This window comes from Rhipicephalus sanguineus, chromosome 1 (genome assembly GCF_013339695.2).
Source record: "Rhipicephalus sanguineus isolate Rsan-2018 chromosome 1, BIME_Rsan_1.4, whole genome shotgun sequence".
Classification (NCBI taxonomy): Eukaryota; Metazoa; Arthropoda; class Arachnida; order Ixodida; family Ixodidae; genus Rhipicephalus; species Rhipicephalus sanguineus.
In genome coordinates, this window is record NC_051176.1 from 63736520 (window position 1) to 63763131 (window position 26612).

Below are 26612 nucleotides of genomic sequence, written 5' to 3' on the forward strand. Positions count from 1 at the left end.
CGGGACCTCCGAGATGAAGAGGCGTTTCGCGATACTTCCGCAAGGGGGAGGGCGCATGCGCCGTGGCATCGGGAAAAAGCTGGATGGAGACCATCAAATGGCATATTTTGAGGGCTGAAGGTCCAGCTTCAGTACAGCTTTTAAAATTCAGTTTCTTGTACGCACCTTAATGTTCGTGCCACTCATCACCATTGCATGCGCTTACTTGATGGTCCTAGGACTGTTACTAAATTTCGCGGCAGTTTTGTCCTCTTATTTTTTGCATGCATGTTTATAATGGAGCGACATATTTATTTCTTAGCTGTGGGATGGTCGCTTCCAAATAAGACAGGCGTCATTAACATATATGCGTACAGGAAATGCTACTATACCGGTTCTATTATTATGGAAAACAGCACCTGCAACTGGCCCAACAGTCCACAGCGCCAGCGCGCCGCCAGCGCCACGAGAGGCCACTTGCGGCCACCTCAGTTTGCACTCGCGTGCTACGAATCGTCGTCTCTCCGTCTACTACGCCCGCGTTGCATGCAAGTGCGTGAGCGTGACAGGTTTCATAAAACGGGTAGGCTTTCAGAAAGTTAGCAATGCAGGATTCTTTAGGGCCTCAAACGAAGAGAAAGGACATAAATTATACGGAATCAATCATGTTTGTGATGTGACGGAAAGCACTGACCTGCCGCAGAGTGTTTCGAAAGAGCAATTCGTGCGCCACTCCGGCGCAAAACCCGGAAACATGCGCCGTCAGCATCTAGGTTTCTATGCATCCTTTCTTATCATATGCATGCTCACTGCGGAGTAAGCGATGACATTTCTTTTCAACATATGCCGTTGCGTGATTTTAAAAGTCTTGAAGAACCAATTGCGATGGGTGCAAGTAAAACGTGCGATCGCCGAATCGCACATGTTGCATTTAGTAATGCCGTAGCAGTTCAGTGAAGTTTTCTGTGCTGCAGTTCAGTTCCAGTTTGTAGACGTTGCTCGGGCTGCATGAGTGCTTGACTAACTTTGTCATGTGCCACATTTGCACGTGATATCTTAGCCGTCACATAGCACGATAGAATGGCGTGGTGCAGCTTCGCTTGCACGCAGAGTGCTGTTAAGGGGCAAAAAAAAAGTAGTACAAAGGAAAACACATGGCTGATCCCTTCGTCATAGGAATCCATAAAACACGAAAGTGAAACGTGTCTTCACAGAAGTAGTTGATTGTTGATTGCGTACTGGTATATGAGAGGTTGTCAATGTCTATAGGTGTTTGACAGCTATAGCACCGTTTGACGTGGATGCACCCACGTTTAAGCCTAGTGGCACATCTCCATAACGACGACTAACGCCCATGAGCATTATTTAACGTTGTGGTAGCTAAGGTTGTTAAGATGCACCTGTACAGAGCATATCGTGATTCCCGCGCAAAGATGGCATCAACAAGTACATAATAAACACTGCCATTCGATATGCACTTCAAAGCATCGTCAATTCAGGAGAGAAACAGCGTGGTGTGCGCTCCCGAGTAAGAGGGTGATCTACGCCTGTGCTCATGCATACACTACCACACTGCGCTTCAGGAACACGGGAGCAGAGATTCGTTGCTACAGTTGTGAAGGCGCGAAGGCCCTCCGCTTCCCGCTGGCCTCTGTCTCGCTCCACCAAGGCACGACATCCGTCCGTCGACATCGTTGCATTTCTATGGCGCTAACGGCAGCAGTTCTCGTAGTCGGTGCCATCGCGCTCGTATCAGTAGACGGCGAAGAAACACAGTTGGTGTACATGGAAGCTGCACAACGCTACACACGCTAGCACAACGCGAAAGACAAAACACATAGCTGACGCACTGATACAATGCGAAATGCAAAAACTGTGTCGTCAGCGAGTCAAATCAGCGCGCTCGTGGCATCAGTGATTAGCTTCGGCAACGTTGCCAGAGCTGATCGCGGAGGCCGCGGTCCGCTGTGCTGAGTAGGGCCAACAACACCTAGTCGTTGGTAGGGCGCCTTGATGCCAACGTCCCTTCGAATTCATTTTAAAGCTTATGAATTGCGCTAGTAAACACGGACAAAAACAAGGGACGACAGGACTCGCGTCCTGTCTTCCCTCGTTTTTGTCCGTGTTTACTAACGCACTGTTATTAGGCTTTAATATGAATGCGAACCAACTAGCCCGACTTGGTGCTCTACTTCAGTCCCTTAGAATGTTGGTATCGAGGTGCCGTAGTGCTGAGACTATCGAAGCGTTCACTGTCGCTGCTCGTTAGTATCATAATAAAGTACTTCGCTGCTCCGCTCGCAGACGGCGGCACCGCCCCGTCAAACCAAGAGCGCCGGTACAGTAGTAGTGTGAGACATATAAGGCGCGTCTGAGCAGCTCTCCGCATATGGTTAAGGCGCAGTTGGTATGGCACAGTTGGTTAAGCGCTCGACATCCATCGTCGCGCACCGAGAGGTCATGGGTTCGACTCTCGGGTCTCCTGGATTTGCGAAACATTTTCTTCTGGTTTTTTTTCTTTGTATTCTGATCGTGTACATTTTAATAACGTCATATCCGTGACGGAAGTACGTCAGTGAAGTCTTGGTGGACCCCGGCATAAAACACTTTCGTGTTAAAAAATCGTGGTCCCCGACGCACTTAGCCACGCATCCGGGGCTTCTTCCTTACTGTTTCCGTTTATGAACTGTGCAGTCTGCGAACTGCGCCGCTCGATGAACTGCGGTATGGCGGAAAAATAGCGGGAGCGCATGAAGGAGAATTGCTGGATCTGTCGATAGCTTTCTGCCAACGATATGTAGACAGCAGACTGAAGATCACTTTGCCGGCTGCTACTTCGTTTCCTCAGCACTGTGAAAATATTAGTTAACTCGCTTGGAGCGTAAATTCCTAGTGAATTAGCTACAGCATGCACTTCATAAACATGCCCGGAATCACTTGCTTTACGCGGCGTATGCTGTGAATCCAGCGTTTCCGCTGGCGTGTAAAGCAAGGTCACGGCAGAAAACTGAAAAAAAAAAACTTTGTTCCATGTGGGTAGTTCTTATAGTTATTGGTCCAGTTTACGACGCAGCAATTCATACGCGCGACATTGCAAAGCACCGCTGACAACCTGATACGGCTCCGCTCATGGGTCGACCGCTGCACGGAGCACGCAAGTCGCTTTCGTTCAGTCCTGCACCGCGGCGCCACCGGCTCAATGCACGCTTCCTTGAAGCAGCTTGTATATCTGTAATATCGTATTGGCACCTCCTCCTTCGATATTGAATAAAAATACTGCGTCGTTACTAGTATGCCCTTACTAGAACCTTAGTTAACATTGTGACAAGCAGACACGGACTCCTGTGCAACCTTTTGCCTAAGAGTGGATATTGATGCAAGTTATGTATGCAGTTATGTATGAGACACATATTCATGTATTTAGGTATTCGGTGCGCTTTGGCTCAGAAGGGCGTGTGCCGATTGTGGGAGGTTGGCCAGGAACGGGCAGATACAGCGTGTAGAGAGGCGTGCGCAATGTCCTGTGTGAGGTTGATGGCGCCCACCTTTTCCTGCCCCTTTTCCCCAGCCACGTCGCGTTCGGTGCCCTTCGGAAGATAAAACGTAAACAAAAAGCTTGCTTTCACACGCCGCGTGATTTATTATGTATTGTTTTAGTGAAACAGAGATGTCGACCTATATATTTTATTACAGTTGCCACGCAGGATCTCAACGCCTCCACTTAAAAAAAAAAAAAACCTACGCCGTATTCATAACTTACAGGCTACTGCGCTAAAAAGATGAAGACAGAGAAAACGGAGGATCGCGCCACCTCCGTCTGTTCAGCTCTCTAGCCTGACAATTAGGAATTACCAACAACTCGTGCAAGTTTTTCTTCTGGTACTATACCTTCAAAATTAACACAGACCAACCGTTCTACAGCTGGGAGGAGGTGATCGCTTCTCCACGATTGCTCAAAACAGAAATAGAGGACGGGTGCTTGCTGTTAATGCACCACATTATGTAGTACAAGCGTGCGCTGTGCCGAACGTAGGGCTCAGCCTAGCTGCCGGAAAGGCCTTTAAAATGTGGGCTTAGTCTAACTGCATCTAATAAATGACGTTTCCTCCTGCTCTCGGTGCTCATTTTCTACGCACCTGGCCTTTTTCTCGACAGTTGGACAACGGCTACACGTCAGGACTGTTCAGTGGCGCAGGCCCCTTCAACGGCAGACCTGGCCCGGGAGGGCCACAGGGCTTGCCGGGACCCAGGGGTCACCAGGGCCCCAAGGGTGATCAGGGGCCTCCTGGACCGAAGGGACGTGACGGGCACCAGGTGAGACGTTCTCACTTTAGGACGCCACTAAGTTCATCACTGTTGAAAGTCGCACCCGTAAGGCTTTTTCAGCCGACAGGAGAACAACGTAGCGACGTATCTATGACGTTGCATAAGAGCGTCTCAGATCTTGCCAGTTGCCTGGATACGTCGCGCAGGAACGACGGGATAATTGCACCAGCATGTAGAGACGATTTCCACGCGGCGAGGAAGGACGTTGCCTCGAAACAGCGCGATTTCGCGCCTCTTTCTTCCTGGAAATTTTGTGTGCAGACTGCGATTTATCAGAACGGAAGCTTGCAGTGGTAGTCGTGTCAGTGCGAAATTCTAACAAGAATTCTAACTCGTGCTGTGTGCAAATTGCTGTGATGTAAAATGACTCAAGACCGACGGGCAACGAATGTGCTGGTTTTGAATGTCAATGAGTTTCGGAAACGAAATATGTATATGCACCGAACGCCTTGAAGTACATCTGCAGCCGTGGCACTCCAGCGGGGGCAAGCTGTTCCAGCAGCACGGCTACCTAGCGTATAAAGTTGAGCGCCCTATTCTATTCTATCACAAGGAAATATCTGCATTCAGCTGCTTATCGCGCTAGATTACAACATTAAGTCTGCGGGGTCTGAATGCTCGGCAGCAGAAAACGCTGCACTGATCTCGCGCGACGTAAGCCCGGGCAGTACACCACGCGACACTCTTGAGTTTTGGTTCTGTAAGCGCAGCGAAATCGACACCTTTCTTTTGTTGTCGCCGTGTGTCTTGAAAGAGCTCAAGGCGAGTGATACGGTAAGAATACGTTGCACGTATGCTAAGTATCGGAAGCGTTCAGACTGAACTCGTATTTCTTTCGCAGGCAGAGCTGCGCAGCACTTCGAGGCCCATCAGCGTTTTATATACCGGCCATATTGAAAGTCACGGCTGAGCTGCAACACGCTAAGAACATTCACAATGTGCTAAAGCTAGCCCTCTCTCGTCAAAAGCATTTTGTATTCGCAGCCGTCAGCCCGCTCTCACACACCAGAACGATAACATCATGATACATGGCGTTCCCATTGCAATCACAGCAGCTTTTTGACATCCGCTTAGAGTACAGCGAACGTCCGTTAGAAGGTTTGATTTCAAGATAGGATAATTGCGATAAGGGCCGGCAAGGTTTTCCTTCACTCAATTCTGTTCATTCCGTATCATCCATTGCTCATTTTATGTCGACGCGTTATACACGTAACCCCCCACATCCCAAACAACAAAGTGGCAAATAAAAACCCAAACAACAACTAGAGGCCAAATTCACAAAACCTCTCTTTCGTAAGTGCGTTTTCCCATTGGTCAGCCGGCTTCACTAATGATATTTCCCGCATCGTGACTGGCTGAAAAATTATATTACTGATATTTTTAGCGTAAAAAGTTTTTTTTGTGAATACTAGGGCCAGATAGCAATGAAGGTGTATTAATGCCGCCTCGATCGCATCGATATGTGAAGTTTATGCAAGTATTCTTCAGCGTAGCGCAATCAAAACAACAACGTACACGGATGTACACACTAAGCTCTGACTCGTTCTTTCTCTCTAACTGCGCCATGCTAACAGATATCCTCAAAGTCACATAGCATCAAGCCTGAATTTCTACGCTTAATACACGAGTTCGTTCGTACTTTGAAATATCAGAGGATAAGATATTGCGCAAGCAAGCCAATGTAAAGCACACAAATCAGACAGCAATGTAAAAATTAAACATTTAGTTGAGAGTGCCACAAATTGACATTGCATAGCAAGTTGCGCGAAGAGAGACATGCAACAATAGTTTGCGTAATGAATTGCTTACAAGCAGGATGCAGATGCAAGAACATGAGCGAAGTGGTTGCTTGGGATATTTGGTGAGGCATCTTCCAAGGTGTACGCTTACCTAATTTGTCGTGGTATTGATGGGCATGCGTAATTGAGTGATTTGTGCACGACTGTTGCTGCCGGAACAAGCGCCGAGATTGAGTCACTAAGCTATGGTTCTTCCCCTTGTACTTGGGGCCTCCAAGAAGGAGCTAAATATTCAGGCCAGCTATCAATGCCCCTCGCCAATTTCTTGCTGTCAATCAATGCCCCACTATCAATACCCCACTATCAGGCCCTACTATCAATCAGTACCCCACTATCAAGCTATCAATGCCCCACGCTAATTTCACCTATCGTGGCGGTTTAGTGGGCATATGGCATTGGAGCGCTGCGAAGCATGAAGTTGCGGTATTTATTCTCGGCCGCGGTGGCTCCTCTGCGATTTGGTAAAAAGGATCGTGTACTCGCAATGAAAGTGCACATTGAAGAACCTCAGCTAGTCAAATTACAGAGTCGTCCATTACGGCATCACTTACGACTCCAGCGCTTGCATCAGACGCTAAACGTCTTAATTAGTGTTTTATGTCAGCCTAGAGAAAGCATTTACCAGTGTAATTTCCGTCATGGAAATAACATCAATGCCACACGCTCATTTCTGGCTTCTTCTGACCTGTCGGGGCAGTTTAGTGGGCATATGGCATACTAACGTCATTTTCGTCACGGAAATGACGTCATTAAACAAGCAGATATTTTCTAGCATCCACGTGAAAAATGTCTAACTCACTCCCACTCTCCACTTCCGCTCTCTTGATTCAATTCCGGCATCTAAATCTCTTCGCGTTATAGCCAAAGCTAATCAACGCCTCTCAGGCGAATCCTTTGAGAAATGATCCGAGGACACCATCGGCATATAGTCCATTAACGGAAGTGGCTGGAAGAGGCGCAGAAGACACCTCGCGAATGCGCATCGGAACACTGGGTTAAAAACGAAGATGAGAACGAGCTGCTCTGTATGTAGATTTCAAAAGGGCGCATTAGATGTGCTGCCATTTTGGCTATAGACGGTGTATATGTACTATGTACACACTTGTATAAACATACAACGAAGCTGCAGCTACTTCCGCGAAGACCCCTTCGCTTTCGGGTTATGATCGGCTATGTGATATATAAATAAACTTTTTTTTATATATACGTATTTCTGTCAATGCTCACAATCGGCCGATCGTAGTGATAACGTAGGCTGTGGACGGAGAGCGCATCGGTGACAAAGCGCGAGGACGAAAATAAGTGAAATACAATTGTTACTTCACCCGGTTTACACCGCCCATCTAGCAGCATGGCGCGTATGAAATAGTTTAAAAGGTGCCGAATGGTGTCATGCCTTACAGTACGTGAGAGGCACAGAGAGACCCCGGGAATGTGCCAGGCGGGTGCGTTCGCTTTATCGTCTTGGGCACAGCGCGGGGGATGTAGCGCATATGCGGAGCTTCAGATGCAGATTCGGACAACTGTGGTCTCCATCCTTCCGCCATGTATGCCGCAGCTGCACATACGAACGACATATTCACATGAGAACGACATAATGTGGGCACGCAGCCATGTAGCTTATCTACTAGAAGTTTCATTTCGAAGTTCTATTGAAATTCGTGCACGTTTCACTGTGCGCGACTGTCATGTTACGGCTAACTCATATAAGCTAGATTTGATAATAATTGTTTGGCCAAAAGCACGCCATTATTACATAAGCTAGCATTAACCCGTAACTCAGCATATCAGACAAACTAGAGCACACATCATTGCTATACGCGGTATATATCTGCAGAGTTACAGATGCGTACACAGAGAGTGATTGATATAGGGGATCAAAGTTGGAAGGAGCCGTTTCCTGCTACTGGACTTCAATGATCTTTTAGCTAAGGTGCTGTTAGTGGTGAAAGTCGCCCGAAATAAAATTTCGTTGAAATAAAAGGGAACGAAAAAAACACAAACACTTAAGCATAAGGTTAGAATAGCTAAATAAATGCAAAGTTAAAACGAAGGCGCATTCATTAATAGGTTAACGAATAGTTGATGTTTACAATGTTGAGAGGAAACAAGAAAGGTTTTCTGTATTTTTTTCGTAGTCCCTTGCGCCGAAATGTATGTTGCGCTTGCGCTATCGTTTCGATAACAATGAGAACGACACATCTCCTATGGCTATTTTCCAAAACTTAATTTGTTCTCATCCTACACCCTCATTCAACACCAAAGTGTTGGGATGCATTCTAGGCTAGTGTTAGAGCAGGGGTTTGAGAAACCAACAAACTTTAACATGCATTATATATTATACTGACATTTGCGCTGTAGTTTGCAGCCCCTTCTTAAGTGTTTAGTTCATGTCTCTCACTACATTCTCATTTACATCGCAGGGCCCACCAGGTCCACGCGGGGAGCAGGGCTCGTCGGGATTGCCTGGTATGCCTGGACCTAGGGGACCAATGGGACCAGAAGGACCACAGGGACCGAAGGTAAGACTGCAGCCCAAGCCTAAAATATTCAAGGAACAATTCAAGGACCGTGTTCCCTCAGACAGTGGTGGGTATGTATGGCCTGCAGAACTCTACATAAGCATGGTCGTCAGCACGTACAATAATAACGGCCAGCATCTCTTTCCTATCACGAAAACTGCAAACGGCCAATTAAGAATTTCATTCAACAGTTGTTTTAAGTTTTTCCAATGTCGGTAAATAGGTACTGCTTCAGCGTGTAAAAGTAGCTAGAAGGGCCGGCTATACACACACTGATGTACAATGAATTACAGTATATAAAAGGAGAAGGCACCACGGAAAGAATGGCGATGAACTGAATTGAGATAAAATGGGTTAAATTTGGAGGATGGCCACAGAAGACGGGGCCGGTAATAAAATTCCCCTCAAGTTAAAAATACAATACAAAATTGCAAGTGTATTGCAATTGTGTGTACAAGTGAAACAACTGCGATGAACAAGTGAAACGCTCAGAAAGCGCAAATTCGCAAAGTCAGTGATTTCGTTTTGTTGCGATAGCAGTTCTATGGACAATCCCGAAGCATTTTTGCCATCGTCATCGGCGTCGGTGTCAGCGCCACCAAATCGATAAATTCAAATCGATAACATGGCCCCGCGTGTCGTATGCTCTGTGTGCGAGTGAAAGCGCACGAGGACTGCCGACGATTTTGGCTCAAGCAGGGAGGAAAATCGCCGGCTGTCACCATCGCGCGAAAGGCGCATGGAGGGTCCCAGGAGAGGGGTGCTGCGGTTTGCCGGCAGGAACTGCTTAGTTTGACCGGCCGTGCATAGTCACCGGCGGTCGCACCATACCTTGATAGGGATCAGCAGACGGCTCATATAGCCGCCGGGGCGGTGTAGTGGTGCTGGACACATGGTGCGAATTCGGATGCGATGCGCCGTACGGCTTTTCGCGCCAACAGCCGCACCCGACAGACGTCCGGCAGGTTCCAACAGCATGCGGAGTCGATTCGCACGCCGCACGGGCAACCAACTTGCTGAATGTTGCCGTGCGGCTGCCGCGTCGGTCTGACGGCCGCAGCCAATGGAAGCGCGGGAGAGGTGTGACGTCACCCCCGCTGGTGGGGCCCGTGTCGCTGATCCGTTCCTCGCCTCTCCGATGACTCCGATCGCCCTGGACATAGCTCGAGGGCGTCGAGGCATTCGGCGATATTGCCGTTGTCGGCGGCATGAAAACAGATTGGTTAAAGTTAGTATCTGACATGAAATAATTCCTGATTGAATATGTTTGAAGAGGGCCATTCCTGGAAGGCGGCGCCTGTTTTCGAACCACTAGCGAGATATCGAGCCTCGATGAAAGACGCTTTCGCAGCTAAACAGCGGCACCGACCGTCTCGGCGAACCGGCTAGCTTCGCTTCCACCTTTGGTCTTCACATCGAGGCCTTCGAGAAAACCACTTGGGCATGTAAACGTGGCACATAAGAGTACAAGTCGTAATCGTGTTGGTAAAAGCAGGCGTTGTCTGCTGAGCTCGCCTTTTATCGCGAACGGTGCCAGCGACAGCGTCCGCCTTTTAGGTATACGCTCGGAGTGCGGAGTGAAAGCATGGTTGTGCATGGCTGAGCAAAGTTGTTTGTTTTCTACTCATTGAAGAATATACGATGTCTTCCGAGCGTGCATGTCGAGGTGCCGGATGTGGGTCGAGTCTGCGCGTTCGTTCGCCCCAATTGCTCGTTCGCCCCAAGTGTCCTGAATCTTCGTACGCCGCGTACGGCGTCGCACGTCGGATCGGATGCCGAATCGCGCCATGTGCCTCGGGCTTTGTGGTGCTCGACTGCCGACCCTTAGGTCGCTGGATCGAATCCCGTCGCTACGGCGGCATTTCTATGGAGGCAAAATGATAGAGGCCCGTGTGCCTAGATTTAGGGGCACCTCAAAGAAGCCCTGGAGGTCAAAATTTCCGAAGGCGCCTCTCATAATCATATCGTGGTTTTGGAACGTAAAAGCCCAACAATTGTTGTTATTGGACCACTTATATCTTGCAAAGTTTGCTTTGAAGCTACAGACAGCACGTAGGTGGCTTCGCTCGATGCAGCAGACGCGTTTTGTTATGCCATGTTATTTTGTTGAGTTACGCCAAGTCGGATACTAAATGCTACAGCCTTACTTCATTCCAAATTGTTGCTATCGCATTCATGGCTTTGCCCTTGCTGCTAAACTGCGACTTTTTTGCTTGAAACGCTTTTTCAAAAGGTCTCATGAGTTTCAAAAGGTCTCCTCTGGGTTTGAGGCATCATGCATAGCATTTTTTTCTCGCCTTGGAATTTCTCTCTCTGTATGCGCTCTAATCAACCTTCTAACAGACAGCGCGGGTGCCGCGCATTTGCCGTCGATATGGAAGGGACAATAGCTGCGTTCTCGCGCCTTCAACAGCGCTATACTTGTAATCACAATAAAGATCCGTTTCATTCTGCGCCTGTTTGGCATACACATGCTCCAAGTTCGAATTCGTACGAAGATGGATGTTTCGTGCCTAGCGCCACCTATAAATGTTGCATCTACGTACGCGCCCAATACGACTTCGATTACGGCAACGCGAGGCATCACGACCTCAAAGATTACGAATGGCCTACACATGCCCTCATTTCATGATACCAAATTTGGTATCATCCCCAAGCGAGAGAACAGCGCTTAAATGTGGAAATAAGGGCTATAGTGGAAGCTATGGGTGATCTTGGAGCTCCCGAGGCCACGCGCTCCCGTGGTCTAAGTCGTAGTGAGCCGGAATGTGCGTCACGGAAAGGCGATCGCGAAAAGAGCATGCTGGTTTTCTATGGTCCTCGTTAGGCCTTTTCAAAATACTGCAGCGCAAGAAGAAAAACAAGAAAAAAACCACACTGCTGATCCCTCTGTCATAGGAATCGATATAACAAGAAAGTGAAACGTGCCTTCACAGACGTAGTTGAGCGTTTGTTGTGCATTCTTTCGTCCCAAGCGCGAAGGATTGAATGCAATAGCCACAAATTGTAAAGTCACGCGAAGAGCGGCAAGCAGCTCGGAACTTGCAACGCGCTACCCAAGCAGAAAGGGCGCACGGAACGAACATACACAGGATGAGCGTGAACTAACTGTCACAGTTGTAACTTATTTCTGTGTGAGCAGCGTACTCCTTTCGCAAAAGCGGCCGCTGCAGTGAGCGAAGTGACCTTCGGGCTCTCAACGCAAACTTCCGGTGAGAGCACAAGACGTACACACCCCGCCATCACGAGATAAGCCGCGCACGAGCGACCACGCCCTGTAGAGGCGCGCTGTCATCCGTGTGGGGCGACAACCTTTAAAGCGTGCTCTTCGAGCCCTTCACGCCATTTCGCTAGTGATAACGAAAAGACGCTGATGTACCACCGATCTCGGAGTACCGCCACCGGCAAATGTTGTATATAAATAGCTCGCCGTTAGCATGGCAAGGAACGTGCCATCTGTGGCCGAATCGTTTCGCGCGCCGCGCTGCGGAGCGAGGGGTCGTAGGTTCGACGCCCAGTGACGGAACTTTTCCCGGGATAAAACACTTTCGTGTTAAAAAAAGTCACAGTTTCGCCGCAACGGCGAAGCAATGAATACGATAGCAACAAATTAGAATGTAACGCGAAGAACGGAAAGCAGCTCGAAATTTCCAGCGCGCCGCTTAAGCGCAAAGGACAGACGAAAAGAACATACACAGGGCGAGCGCGAACTATCAGGTGTCACAGTTGTTACTTATTTCTGTTTGAACAGCGTGCTCGCTTCGCAAACGCGGCCGCTGCAGCGGGCGAAGTGACCTTTGTACGCTCTGTAACTTCAGCGCGGACATCGCGGTGAAAGCACAAGACATACAACCACCCTGCTTCCTCCACGAGGCGCACGCAGGCGACCACGCCCCGTAGGGCGAAGTGCACCGACGCGCGCGCGCGCAGCGCTACGTGCGGGGCGGTGACCTCTAGAGCGTGCCCCTCGCGCCATCTCGCTAGTGAGTAAGAAAGTAGGCTGAAGTAAATGGCGTATATAAATAGCATGCTGAAAGACGGTAGTCTTCGTGGCCTAGCCGTCTAACGCCGCGCGCTGCGGAGCGAGAGGTCGGCCGTTCGATTCCGCGCGTCGGAAAGTATTTCTGAATTATTTTTCTGTGTGTCTTTTATGTACATATATATATATATATAGATAGATACATACATACACAACATGTTCAGCGCAACAAAGAACACGAAAACACAAGGAAGGGCACGACACAAGCGCATACATACATATACATATACGGTGCATGACGGCGGCGACGGGGACGGCAAAACCAGCCGAGACTGTCCATATAATTGCTATCGCAATAAAAAAACAGACAAGGACGAAAGAAGACAGCAGGGCTGAGCGCTGAACTTCGAACAACGTTTATTGGTGACGTGAAAATGCGCAATCACCCGCAAACGTGTGAAGCCAGCGCACCGCGCAGGCAGAAAATGGCTGTGATTCTCTACGTTCACAAACTGTCACATAAATGGAAGATGGTAGCCCAGATGTACGATGTAAATGTAGTATTATCCACCTTCAGGCTTTCGAAGCTGTACAGAATGACCGACCGGAGGCATATGAGTAACGAGTCTGCGCACAAAGCACAGGCGGCCTTTTGTTGGATGTGCAGAAGTGGTGAAGCAGAGAATTCCTTTAAGGTGCGGGAAAGTGTGCGTTGGTAAAACCGGGAGATGCGTTAACGACAGGTTAAGAGAGCATGCTGACAATGTGAAAAATGCACGCGAAGGAAAAGTCTTTGGAGTATTTCTAGCTAGCCATTGTCTAAAGTGTCAGGATTGCTGGCCTGACCTAGAACACTCTTCCGTAATCAACAAAAACACAATGCGCGTGATGACAGAAGCACTTCAAGTCGGGGGCATCTCCAACCTCTGGGGTAGTTGCATTAGCGTTGCCTCCATAACGCTTTCCGAAAAAGAGCTGGCGTGTTTATGCATGAGCTGAGGTGGACGTGCTGTACCGGAAAGCATACATATATGTGCAAATTCGAAATAGATGTTATTGGAAGTTCATCGCTCGTCTTTGTCGTCTTGTTTCATCCTTCCCTTAGAAAAATTGATTTAGGCAGTCTATAGACTGTCTAAATCTATTTTTGTAAGGGTTGTCTGTTGTTTTGCCTGCAGTATTTTGAAAAGATGTACCAACACGATCCATTTTGCCATTCTCGAAGTTTTACGCTCTGACAGTCTGCTGTAACCACGTAGTTTCGCCACCTGGACTGGCTTCCGCGTCGGATTAGCCTATGACGCCTGATTTCCTCTGGAGTGTAATTTAAACGCGCACGTGCCGCCCACTCCTTTACGTACAATGACGCCAAATAACAATGCTGCCGCGTGAAGCGGCGCAGAAAGGCAATGATGTCGACGGGCAAATGTTATGACGCTGATGGCGTTTGACCAGACACGCCAACATGAAGCGCAGCGCATTCGCGAGTGCCGAGCACACACTACTAACTGTGCATCTAGAGTTCGGGAAGCTGAGCGTGTCGCCATTACCGGGCTGCAAAAGGCACTTCCGAGCCCGATACCTTCGGCGAAGCCCTTTTGCAACAATGTAGTGCGAACCAAGCGAATACGTAGGACAGCTACCGTCCTGCAAATAGTGAACCTGTCACGGCAGCGAATAGCGTGCCTTTGAGGGAGCATGTGAAGTGTTTTACAGAAAACCCCTTCAGCTTCGCTTGTAAGGTTTGCGAACGCGTGTGGTTGCGTCAATTGTTATCCGCTGTGTCCAGCCGTTACGCCACTTACTCTCTAGCTAACACAAGGCGTTGCTGATGACCCTCAACGCCAGTCTTCGTGGCGGGGGAGATGTGGAACTAGGCGTCAACGTGGATGCGTGCAAGTCAATGGCTGCTACGTCGGTCCATGAACAATACACCCTGCGCAAATTTATTCTCTTGCGTTCCTCCAACAAAGCTTCCACTCCTCCTATGATGGCCCTTTAAAAAGGCCCTATGAACCATTTCTTTCTTTTCTATTGCAGGGTGAGCCAGGAGTGGGCCTTCCGGGACCTCCTGGTCCACCGGGTAGTGTGTATTCCGTGCCGCGAGACAGTGACCTCGAGTTTGGCAGCAGCAGCCTCTCGTACCTCCCTGGACAAAAGGTGAGCGCATCGTTTCACGCAAATCCGCCGCAGTAGCCTAGTAGCGTTGCACTGCTGAGCTCCAAAACCGCGGGTTCAATAAAGTTTGTGAAGGCCGCGTTTTTATCAGGTAGTATTGCAAAAATGAAACAGGAATAAAAATCACGCTTACGTGATCAGATTGAGATACACATTCAAGAAAATCAATCTCACGGCATACTGCATTATAAGTTCGTGCTCCTGATGCATGAATCCTCATTTATTTAACTATTTAAATCCTGGCTCTCGCTTTAGTACTTTATTGCTCAATGCTTCAATACGATGAATGTGGCGAGAGAGTCGCGTTGAAATTTCGTGAGATGCTTGAGCGAGGGCCGCACTTACTTGTCGTCGGAAAGTGCCTACTGCGCGCACCGCCTTAGCTGTTCTCGACGGACAGCATAAATAAACGATGGCTGGGTTTGAAGCTAGGCTGTGCTCAGCTGTAATGACTTGTACACAGTCGCAATATTTTTTAGAGTGAACACAGGAGCCCGTGGCTCTCTGTACTACGAGCGCCATTAGGCGACGCGTTGCAGTATCGGCGCGCACGCACTACGAGGGTAGCTTCCCTTCGCGCGCATCACGTCACCGCAGCGCTCGAGTGTCGTCTGCTAGCTGTTTTTCGGCCTCGGTGGTGATTGTATTATGACGGCAAATAAAATTTGGATGCTCTCAGATCAAACTGTGGGCTTCCTATGCTTGGCATATCACCTCGCTGCAGATCAATGATCCTGTGTTCTTGTAGACGTGCAACAGAACAGGCAAAGAAATACAAACATCCAAACAGTTTTTTCATGCACGTCTAACAAAAGATTGATACTTTTAAGGAAGTAGTATCAGTAAATTGTAAGAATTTTGTCTGATGCTATATTACTATTTTGTCATGTCCCCCTTTGCAAAAACATTGCTGCCATTCTGAAGGGCAGTGAGGAGTGCAGCGCTGGCACAAATCAATGATGCGCTCGAAGAATCTCCCACTCTTGCCAAACGGCTAATGAGAGCTCATCCGTAGTCACCGCGTGAACAGGGTGTCGCACCATGGCTGTTTTTATCTACATTTTCATATACTTTCACAAATGTTCATGCCGACCAGAAGAGCACAGCGATCCTACGATTTTATATGTGCTCGTTCACAACTTTTGCGGTGTGTACCGGCGCCAGGACATCCTGGAACACAAAATGCATGCGCCGGGGAAAGCGCCTAACTACAAGTCAACGATGATCTTGAGCACGCCAGCAAAAGCTATTTTCAAGTTTATTCGTGCGTCTTGTGAAACGTAATTGCAAGTTCAACATTGTTGCCACTTTGAAGCACACGGCTTCCTTACTGCACTACGCGTGCAGCAGACGGCACGCACTTGATTGCCTGACGCAATGCGCGCGACAGCAGAATTTTACTTCGATCGAGGCGGAAATGTTTGAGGCCCGTGTACTTAGATTTAGGTGCACGTTAAAGAACCCCAGGTGGTCGAAATTTCCGGAGCCCTCCACTGCGCGTCTCTCATAATCATATCGTGGTTTTGGGACGCTAAACCCCAGATATTATTATTAGGAGAATTTTACTCGCCGGACCCACTGCGCATGGCTGCGTGGCTTCTCGCGGCCGCCGCTCAACTGCGCTGCGAGCTGCGAGTTCGGTCAGCCACGCGCTCCCGTGTTCGGTCTCAAAAAGATTGCAACTGTACATTTCTTTCGTCGTGCTTGCAAGGGTCAAGTGCTGACCCCTGAAGAGCCGTTCGCTTGTGTACATATCGCAACAAATTTGTACGATGGAGGAAGTTGCGGCGAAAATGTCAGCGTAATTAAGCATCACGAACTCGTAACTAGCGTTTATTGTCTGCTTGCGGTCGAATATCCATCAACATGCCGCAACTTTACTCTGAAACCAACTCGAAGATATCGAGCGAATTTTCTTGTGCCATGGTATTTCTGTAATAACGTTATACTACTTGTTGGAATGCAAGTAAGCATGAACACTAGGTAGCAGTCTGAATTATGGAGGCTCACTTATCGGGCTCCCATGGAAATTCAGGTAGGAGAAAGTAAACATACGCAAGAAAATAATTCTTTGTGCAAATTACAGCCCGCCTTTCGGGATTCCCGTATACTGATCTATCACATTACTATCCAGAGTTTAATTTTGGCTGATACTGGTTTATAATCCCGTATGTCATGACGTAATCTCCCATTGTCTTCTTGATTTGCTTCCTGTGGATGTTAATAGTAACTCAATAATAGCCGTATGAAGCTCGATGAAAAAGCTTTATTATAGGCTGTTTAACGTAATGATTGTTGTTGTGAAGCGTATGCTTTCCTCACAGGGCGAGAAAGGAGACAGGGGCTTTACGGGACCACAGGGACCTACGGGAAGGATGGGCCCCAAGGTAATTATTTACCCGCAGTATTACACTCGCATTTTTGCTTGTTTTGTATAGTGCTTTTTCGAATTTCCCAATGTCATCCTCTCTTTCTGTTTGTGATGACTTCGTGAACAATCTTACTCTCCTTGTAACTCTCCTTGTAAGCACGGAAAAAAACAGGTGGATGTGACATGTGACATAAAACATGGCAGGACGTATGTTGAATGCAAAAATCACAGCATATCCACGGAGTGAATGATGATGAGTGGGCGAAGCTGCGGAGGTTCATCGGTAAACCGTGAATCTTCCGTGAATTCTGCCCAGTACATCATCACCGACGTGAGATCGGGCGCGTTTATACTAAAGGTTCGATGAGAGTTATGACGACTTGCAGCTCACTTTAATTTTACATGTACGCTGTGAATTTGCATTGTTTAGAAAACCATTGCTTTAGAAAACATCTGGCGTCTTTCGTTAAGCAGCTGGCGTCTTTTAGTTTTGCTTTAGAAACATCTGGCGTCTTTTCGTTTTGCTTTTAGAAAACATCTGGCGTCTTTCGTTGGTTTATTTCATCAATCAACGGCGTTTTGAACAAAATTTTCATTGTTTAATCACGCACAGGAGAAATCTCACCAGGCACTACCTTGGAGGTAAACAATGGCTGCTAATGGGAATGAGAGACAGAAGAAGTCGGCTTTTAACTAACACTTACACTTCTACTTCTACTAACGTTTCCTACTGGAACATGCCAATGGCTGCTAATGGGGAATGAGAGGCAGAAGAATTCGGCTTTTAGTTAACGCGCACGCTGCGAATTTTTTATTGTTCAACAACGCACAGGAGAAATCTCCCACCGGCACCACCTTGGAGGTCAAGATCTGGTACTAGCGTTAAGACTGGTTACGCACTACGAGGGACGAACGGGTGCCGCTTTAAGGAGCTTCGCCCCTAAAAAGATGTGTACAGAATTCCTTTCACATGTGGAAAGGAATACGTCGGCCAAACAGGTCGTTGCCTGAATGTCCGCCTTCGCGAACATGAGAGCTCACTAAAGAGGGCCCCATATTCGCACTTAGCGATGCGCTGCAAAGAATTCACTTGCCAGCCAAAACTTTGTGACACAGAAATAATCGACATGCACAAGAAGGGAACGACAAGAGAAATAACTGAAGCGTTTCGAATTAAGAAATGAGGCGATAAGTGCGTCAGCCAGGCGTCTGTTCTGCTAACAGATTCTGAATATGCTTTTTTGACGTAACATGACTCAGTGCATTTTTTTTCTTGTTTTTGGGTTTAACGCATGCTTGCTTGCTGTATGCCATCGGTTATCATAGCGGCTTTCGTTGATTCACGCTGTTCGTGATAATAAGGGGTTTGTGGTGACGTGCATTCATGTGATGCGTATATAAGTATGTTCTTTACGAAATAAAAATTTTCAGTTGCTGGTAGCGCTCCGTCCTGTGTCCTTTCTAAGTCTTCGTGTCTATTGTGCTTGTTTCATCATGAACATTCGCCAACATGCCCAACTGGCAGTCATCCTAAAAGTCGTAGCGTTCCTTTCTTGCCAACGCGTTAAACACTGAGGCTAGCACAGCCGAACAAGGGAGCGACTGCGTAGTGCTGCCATTTTGTCGTCTACTAACCCTCCTCGAGAGGATGCTCCTGAATTCCGCTTGGCGGCGCGATGGTCAACAGGCATTGCAAATAAGTTTTAGTAAGCGATTTCGAAGAATGCTACTCACTGTATTATGACTTTGCCCACGTGGAAGTTTCCGCACTGCTGTTTCCGAAAGGCAAGACAACATCCGCCCAAGAGCCTTTACTGCCCAAAGCTCTCTGCTAGCAGCGTGCCATAACAGAGAAAGCAGCTGCTAGTTGTACGATGCTTGGCAAAGTGCCAGCGCTCCATACAGATATAAAACCCTAAAAAACGTGTTAGTGGTGTACAATTATTATAATGCGCTCCTGTGTGTTCGTTCTGATCAAGTGAATTACGGTTGCCATTGCATCTGAGTTCTGCGACTGGTACAGCTGCATATGCTACATTATAAAGTATCGCTCCTAAATTTCAGTGCTTGCAAGGTAAGAAATGGCTGGCCCTCCTGTAATCGACAGTAGGTGTAAGCATGAGATGTCCACCGGCAAAGCACATTGATTGAAGATTATACTAGCCAAAATCTTGTGCGTGTTCGCAAGGGCACACCCTACCAAGTTACACCACGCTACACTGTGCACTTGTCCATATGGAAGCAATTTTATGCTGTCACTGTGCGAGATAAATCTTGGGCTTTGCTTAGCGTATGCGGCCGATGTGGCCACGACGCCGACGACGCGACAGCAAGTTGGTGCGGCTCCCGCACCGTGGCGCCATCTATTGAAAAATACGGCAACTTGCGCCGAGAAACCCGTTTACCTGCCCACCGCTGGCGTTCGAAAGAGCATGGTTATGGTTGCCCTATCTGCATTTGGAACGTCGCTATTGCAACAGGTAAACAATGGTTCAGCGTAATAGAAGTTACATCTGAACAGACGTCAAGAACTATGAAGAAATATATTTTCTAGTCCGCCGGGGTGGTATAGTGGTTACAGCAGAGTTGCCAGATGCTACCGAGCTAACAAGCAAATAACCATCACAAAAGAAGCCCCAAAAAACGGCGCGACTTTCGCGAAGAAGGCCAAAAGAAGTGGACATTTAATGAATTTTGCCATTCTTGAAAATATTTTTAATTATAATAAATAAATGTCACTCAAATATGAAGGGGAGATGAAAAATGACTTTATTTATTTTTTACAGCTAAAATGTGCGCAATATAAATGAACGAAAGCAAATATTTACTTTTTAACTTTGTCTCCATTTGGTTAAATGCTTAAATGCACGTTTGCCACTGCATGATTGACGTTACTTGCTGATTCCCCCAACGCATTTTTGTCTTCAACACTCAACCACTCAAAGTCACCGACAAACGCGCTATTGGTGAACGTGATAATCACTAAAATAACTATAATTGCTGGAAAAATGCAAATAAGCCCCAAAAACGCGACAAGCGACTGGAAAATTCTACATGCGACTCGGCGAAAAAAGAAGCCCAAATCCGCTTACTATAAGCGGAACTGGCAACTCTGCACAGTGTTGTGCTGCTGACCCGAAGGTCGCGGGTTCGTTCCCGGCCGCGGCGGACGCATTTAGATAGAGGCGAAATGGTAGTGGCCTGTGTACTGTGCGATGTCACTGCACGTTAAACAACACCAGATGGTCAAAATTTCCGGATCCCTCCATTACGGCTTGCCTCTTAGTCACATCGTGGTTTTGGCACGTTAAAGCCCAGATGTTATTATTAGGCAGTTTTTGAATAGGGCCCCAAACGTTTTGGGGCCCCAAAGAAATAGCGCCGAGGCCACTGCGCATGCGAGACACCCAAACAGCGTTTGGGTTTTGCGTTGGGGACGCTATTTTCGAGTTTAGCGGGAGCCCCAATGCCCGCCCCAAAAGCTTGGCGTCAAACAAACATGACGGCGCCCACTGAAGCGACCTAGAATAGGGGGAGTGCCCAAAGCGACGCAGACCCTATTCGAAAACTCTTAGCTTCTGTTTGACCCAAAGCCAGCACACGCAAACGCTGTGGGGCCGCAAACTTTTGGGGCCCCTATTCGAAAACTCCCTATTATTGTATTTTCTAATTTGTTTGGAATGATGTTAGGGTATGTAATGCGGTCCTGTGAGAAGGGGTGACTGCCAAGGACCGCCTTTTCTTTAACTTTTGGGCTGAATGCGCGGATGTCGCGAAGAAAATGACCGTATGATCTCGTCTGAATGCCAGGATGTCTCGTTTGAAGTGCCAGGGCAAGGGCGCTGGCATATGGCTAAAACTCGCTTTAAGGCGGTCGACAACGGTAGCTAAAAGCATTTCATGCTTAAAAAAGGTTTGCGCTTGTTCGTTTTTGTTTTCTGTGCTGTTTTGTAGACTTTGCGCATATTATTGCAATATCAGTTATATGGACACTCTCGGCGGGTTTTTGCGTCGGCGTCGCCGTCATACTACGTATGAAGTCCAAATCGATAACAGAGCCCTGTGCATCGTGTGTTATTTGCGCGAGTGAAAGCATGCAAGCGCTGGGGATGAACGCGGCTGAAGCAGAGATGAAACAAGCCGGCCATCTCCTTTGCACGAAGGATGCATGCGATAACATCGCCCCGCGTGTGAGGCCTGCAGTCCGAAGGAGTTAGCTGCTAACCTTACCTCGATCGTATAACATTCCAATTTGTTGCTATCGCATTCATTACTTCGCCCTTGCGGCGAAAGTGTGATTTTCATTTTTACTTTTTAAGTAGGAACCACCTCGCCCAGCAACAAGTTTCAGTGATTGCCTCGCTGTTTTGTGCATTCCGTGAAAATTAAGCTTATTAGCTTTTCACCGGTTCATTGAGAAGCGAGTGATCAGTTAACTCACAATAATAAGTAAAAATATGTCTGAAAGATGTGGCGCTGTTTTGTAAGCTGATTTGTATTACATTGAATAACCAGAGTTTAAGTCGATAAACCTACACCCGTTTGTCTTCAAACGCCTCTGTGTTGTTAATTCAGTTCTTGTGTTATTTTTAGTCCACGCGACTCAAGCAAACACTTGATTTTGCAGGGCGAGCCTGGCCTGGACGGCATGCCCGGTGTGCCTGGCTCCAAAGGAGATCGCGGTGAACCGGGTCTTATTCACTACCAGGAATTTGAAGGGAAGACCGTCATTTTGGAGGTGATTATATCAGGCCCTTCCTTCATGGGGAGAAAGGGGCCGAGGCTCGCATGTCAACATGTTCGTATATGTATATATATTCGTCGCTGCTTGTCCACAATTCTAAGTATTTTCGCAGGTTCAGGATGACACTCATAGAGCACAAAGTCTGTTAAAAACAGTGATGTAATAGTGTTTTTTTTTTGTTATACATCTCATCACTCGCAGCACCTCTCCGGTGAGATGTGCCGGCTTACCATTGCGGGAGCAAATAAGAGTCTTTTACGTTAAGCAGCCCAAGTGAGTGAACAAAAGTCTATGCAACTCTGGAAACGAAGTACAATTTTTGGGACTCTTTCGCAAAAGTGCATGTTGTTTAAGCAGCATTCTTGTCCTACGGGAATTTGGCATGTCGCTCCTAATTCTAGTGACGCGACGTTGCTGCATAACACGTTTCCTGATCAGAAGGCTCTCATGATCTTCCTCTCCAGCAGTTAACCTCGAACATTACTTCTACCAGAATCTTACGCGCCGCAATCGCCATGCATGCTTTATATGCAGTGAAAGCTCGTTAATTAGACTCTCGTTAATTTGGAAAATCGGATAGTTCAGCCGTTTTCCTTTGTCCCGGTCAGCATACGCATTGTTTAATGGCATCAAACTCTCGTTAAATCGGTCACATTTGGCCTCAGCCCGGTTAATTCAGACAATTCGCGGAGCGCGCCGAGCGCGAAGCGCCGCAAATGTGCGAAGCAAAAGAGCGAAAACGGCGTTCGCAGACAACGGAAGCGAGGCGGCGCTGTCCGCATCGCTATCATCATCAGTCAGTGACCACGGTTTTTCTCGACATTCGGATCCGGCACTCAGCAGCTTCGTTTTAACTTAATGCAATTTGCGCGCAATGTCACAGAACACAAACGTGACGGCGGCTGATGATAAAGAGCTTTCAGCCGCGGTCGGCCTACTGGCATAAAGATCGCTTGCTACATCGCCATGAACGAACTATCAGTTGCCGGCCATTTTGTCTGTGAAGAAACTATCGTCGGGTGCGCATGGTGGTGGTGGTGGTGGTGGTGATAGGGGCGGTACGTAATAATAGGAGGGTGCAGGCGAGTTTCGGACTAATTAAACAGGAGAGTCTGGCGCGGTGGTTGCATTGTGGACAATCTCGCAGGATAACGAAAATTGCGGCTTTTGCACTGCTCTTATGCAAAATGAGTACAGGATGTACGTACTCATCAAGAAAATGAAAGTGTATTGATGTAACAGACATTACTTTATTAAGTGCGGATCACTTTAGTGAGCCGGGCTGTCGTATGCTGTCATCGTATGTGGTCGTAGCTTGGCGTAACGCAGGAAAAACCACGAATAGTATTACCATCTGTAGCACACTGAGCGCGTGCTCGCGCCAAGGAGGAGTCTTCTTCCTCTTGTTCTTCGAGCGCCTTGATGATGCTAAGTGCGGAGCTCTTTAGGGGCGCGGCAAAACCACGTATAAAAATTTTTTAAAAAAGAGGAAGCAAGCGAGAAATAGAAGGATAGAGAGAGAGAGAGAGAGAGAGAGGGAAGGCATAGGAAGAAAAATAGGAAGTGCAAGAAAGATATAAAGAGAGAGGGAGAACTAAATAGAAATAAAGGGAGCAAAAAAGACAGACAAAAAATGTTGCAGTGGCTTTGCTCGGCTATGCCAGGATAACGTACCGTTAGCAAAAGTTCAGCTGATTGTTCTTAGGTTTCCTGATTGTCTAGGATTAGCTTCATTATCATACTTACTGCTGCTCCAATGACGCACACATGGTATGCATATTATGTGGCACACGTATCTTTATTTTGCCAGGCAACTACTTCGGGATCCGATGAGTTAAGCTTTCTCCGCTCTTCTGCGCCGTTGAGCAGCATTTGCGCTCTCCTTCTCCATGGCTAAACCACACTGGCAAACGCCAGTCAGAGACGCTATCAAGCGGCTCCAGCGCAGCGTCAGACGGCGACTGCACAGCCAAGGCGAATAGCTGCGCGCGCGCCGGCGCCAGTATGTCTACCTCGGCTACAACGTCACTCCTCTGGAAAGCGCAGACCGGCGGCAGCGAGTCGCACGCGGCAGCGGCGGAGTGCGCGGGAGGTGCCGGCTCCGATGCGCCAGCTGTGTGACATCACTTATCCTCGCGCATGCGCAGCACGGCTCTTGAGGAGCCACGCGAAACTGGCTCAGCTAGGCCAATGTAGCTAACGCAAAATGAAAAAAGAGAGGAGGAAAGAAAGATAAAATCGAAGAGGAACAAAGAAGGCTGCCCAGTTCCGCACTTCCTTCAGGCTTGGCACGCTATTGCGAAGCTGCCTTAATTTTGTTTTCTGGAAACTTTCGATAATTCGCAATTCGGTTAATTGAGACATTTTTACTGGTCTCGTGAAATCTGAATTGACGAGTTTTTACTGTAATTACTGGAAATAAACCTGGCTGTTGCTTTCGAATACGAAAGCTTCCTATAGGAAAGATCGCATATTTTCGTTGCCATCAGTTCATCATTTGAGTTACATCATGTCAGGAAATCATTTAGGAAACATTAATTCATTACTTTAGATACAAAATATAGTAGAATGTAATGCACGAAGTTGAAAGCTAGCTACATTTTATTACGCACTTTTGTGTTCCTACTTTTTCTCACGTGTTCGGAGCTCATCCACATAATTGGTCGGGTAGAACCCACTGCAAACGTTATAATTTTCTGAGGACCATGACACGCTAATTGACCAAAATGCGCTGAAAGTGGTGATACAGTAAAATGTACATCGTGCTTGTGCGTGCGCCTCGCGCGAAATGTGCCCGTTTGCTATTGCAGAAACAAATAAAGAAGATTAGCGCTACGTCCAGCAGCCTTACACATATACATGTGTGATCTGTGTCACAGGCAGAATAATCAAGTTTATCTTCTTTTAAGGAACGGCAACACATGAAGGAGACTAACTCAAGACCTAAAATAGAGTTCACTGAGCTCACAAAGCTGATCGACAAGAAGAATGTAGGTGAGAGAAGGAACTACAGCGTCAGAGAGATAGAGGCAGCATTAAAAATAGGCAGCAGCATTAGAACAGCGAGAAGGAGACTCTGTTTAGAAAGGAATAAAATGCACGCTGTAAAAGACCAGCAGGGAAATATTATGAACGAATTCAATTACATAGTTCGTGTGGCAGAGGAATTCTAGACTCAACTGTATTGTTCGAAAGTAAGTCATCTATTCTCAAGCGAATGTAACGACGGGCAAGATACGAAAGTTCCATATGTAACTACCTACGAGGTTAGAAAGGCTATACGCAATATGCCACGCGGAAAAGCGAGTGGCGATGGCGGAATAACAGCCGACCTGATTAAAGACGGAGAATTTATTTGGAACAAACTTGCTACACTTTGCACTCAGTGCCTCAATACAACAACAGTTCCAGTAGGCTAGAAAAACGCAAACATTATGCAATACACAAGAAGGGAGTCATAAAAGACTTAAAGAATTATGGGCCCATCGGCTTACTTTCGGTGATATAAACAATATTTACAAAGGTAATTTCAAACAGGATAAGAGGAAAAACTTGATTTCCACCAATCTAGAGAACAAGCCGGTTTCTGGGAAGGCTACTTTACGATGGATCACATTCATGTGGTCAATCGGTAATTCAGAAAGCTGCTCAATACAACAAACCCCCTCATTTAGCTTTCATAGGCTACGAAAAGGCATTCGTCTCAGTAAAGATACCGCGGCAGTTTTAAAAGCACTAAGTCGACAAGGAATACCTTAGCCGACATCTGCGAAGACTATACAGCTACCTTCCTTCTCTACACACACACACAAAAAAACGATAAAATTGCGATGAAAAAAAGTGTCAGGCAAGGAGATACAATATCCCCACTCCTGTTCATTGCGTGCTTAAAGTATTTGAGCAGCTAGACTGGAAATAAGCAGACATCAAACGTAAAGGAGAATATATCAGCAACGTACAGTTTGTAGACGACATAGCACACTTCAGCGGTGATGGCAACGAACTGCAAAAACATGATTCAGGAATTAAACCGAGAAACTATTACAGTAGGTCTAAAAATGAATATGATAAAGACTAAGATAACGCCAAATAACCTGGCGAAAGAGAAGGAGTTCACGATTGGAAAACATACATTGGTGTGTATACAAGAATATGTATAGGTAGGACAAGCGCTAGCAGGAGAGCCTAATCACGAAAAGGAAATGCACCAAAGAATATGAATGGGCTGGCGCATTCGGCAGGCACCCAGAAATAATGTCAGGAAATCTGCCACTGTCATTAAAGCGAAAAGTATACAAGCAGCTAGAAAAAAAAGTTGAGGACCACACTGCATGCAATGGACCAAAAATGATAGGAGTAGCATTAACAGACCGGAGGACGGCAGCATGGTTCAGGGAAAAAACAGGGGTAGCAGCCTATCCTAGTTGACATCAAGCGAAACACTGATGACTACTCAACTTAAGCATTACTATCAACCTTATGAGGGCTCGCGTTGATACTCGCCTCTACTCACAGATACTTCAGCGCACTAGCGTTCATGCGCCAGCTCAATATTTATTGATCAGAGGCGTGCCTTGACCCCCCTCCCCCCTGCAACATTTTTTAAAGGAAGTTTTTGATAAAAATATCTCGTGTGAGTCATATCTTTCAATAAAAATGTCCCTACTGGATTGGAATCTCTAATCACTCGTATGTCAAGGTATGTGATGACAAT

At 47.2% G+C, this 26612-nt stretch overlaps 1 protein-coding gene across 1 annotated transcript in view; it reads left to right on the forward strand.

Moving 5' to 3' along the window:
- Nucleotides 1-26612, forward strand: part of LOC119392275 (collagen alpha-1(XVIII) chain) — a 503217-nt gene that overhangs the window by 198941 nt on the left and 277664 nt on the right. Inside the window, exons 11-15 of the mRNA XM_037659675.2 lie at nucleotides 4135-4293; nucleotides 8528-8626; nucleotides 14646-14765; nucleotides 17108-17170; nucleotides 21782-21892. Of these exons, the coding sequence (XP_037515603.1) occupies nucleotides 4135-4293; nucleotides 8528-8626; nucleotides 14646-14765; nucleotides 17108-17170; nucleotides 21782-21892 (552 nt within the window). The remainder of the gene's footprint in view (nucleotides 1-4134; nucleotides 4294-8527; nucleotides 8627-14645; nucleotides 14766-17107; nucleotides 17171-21781; nucleotides 21893-26612) is intronic.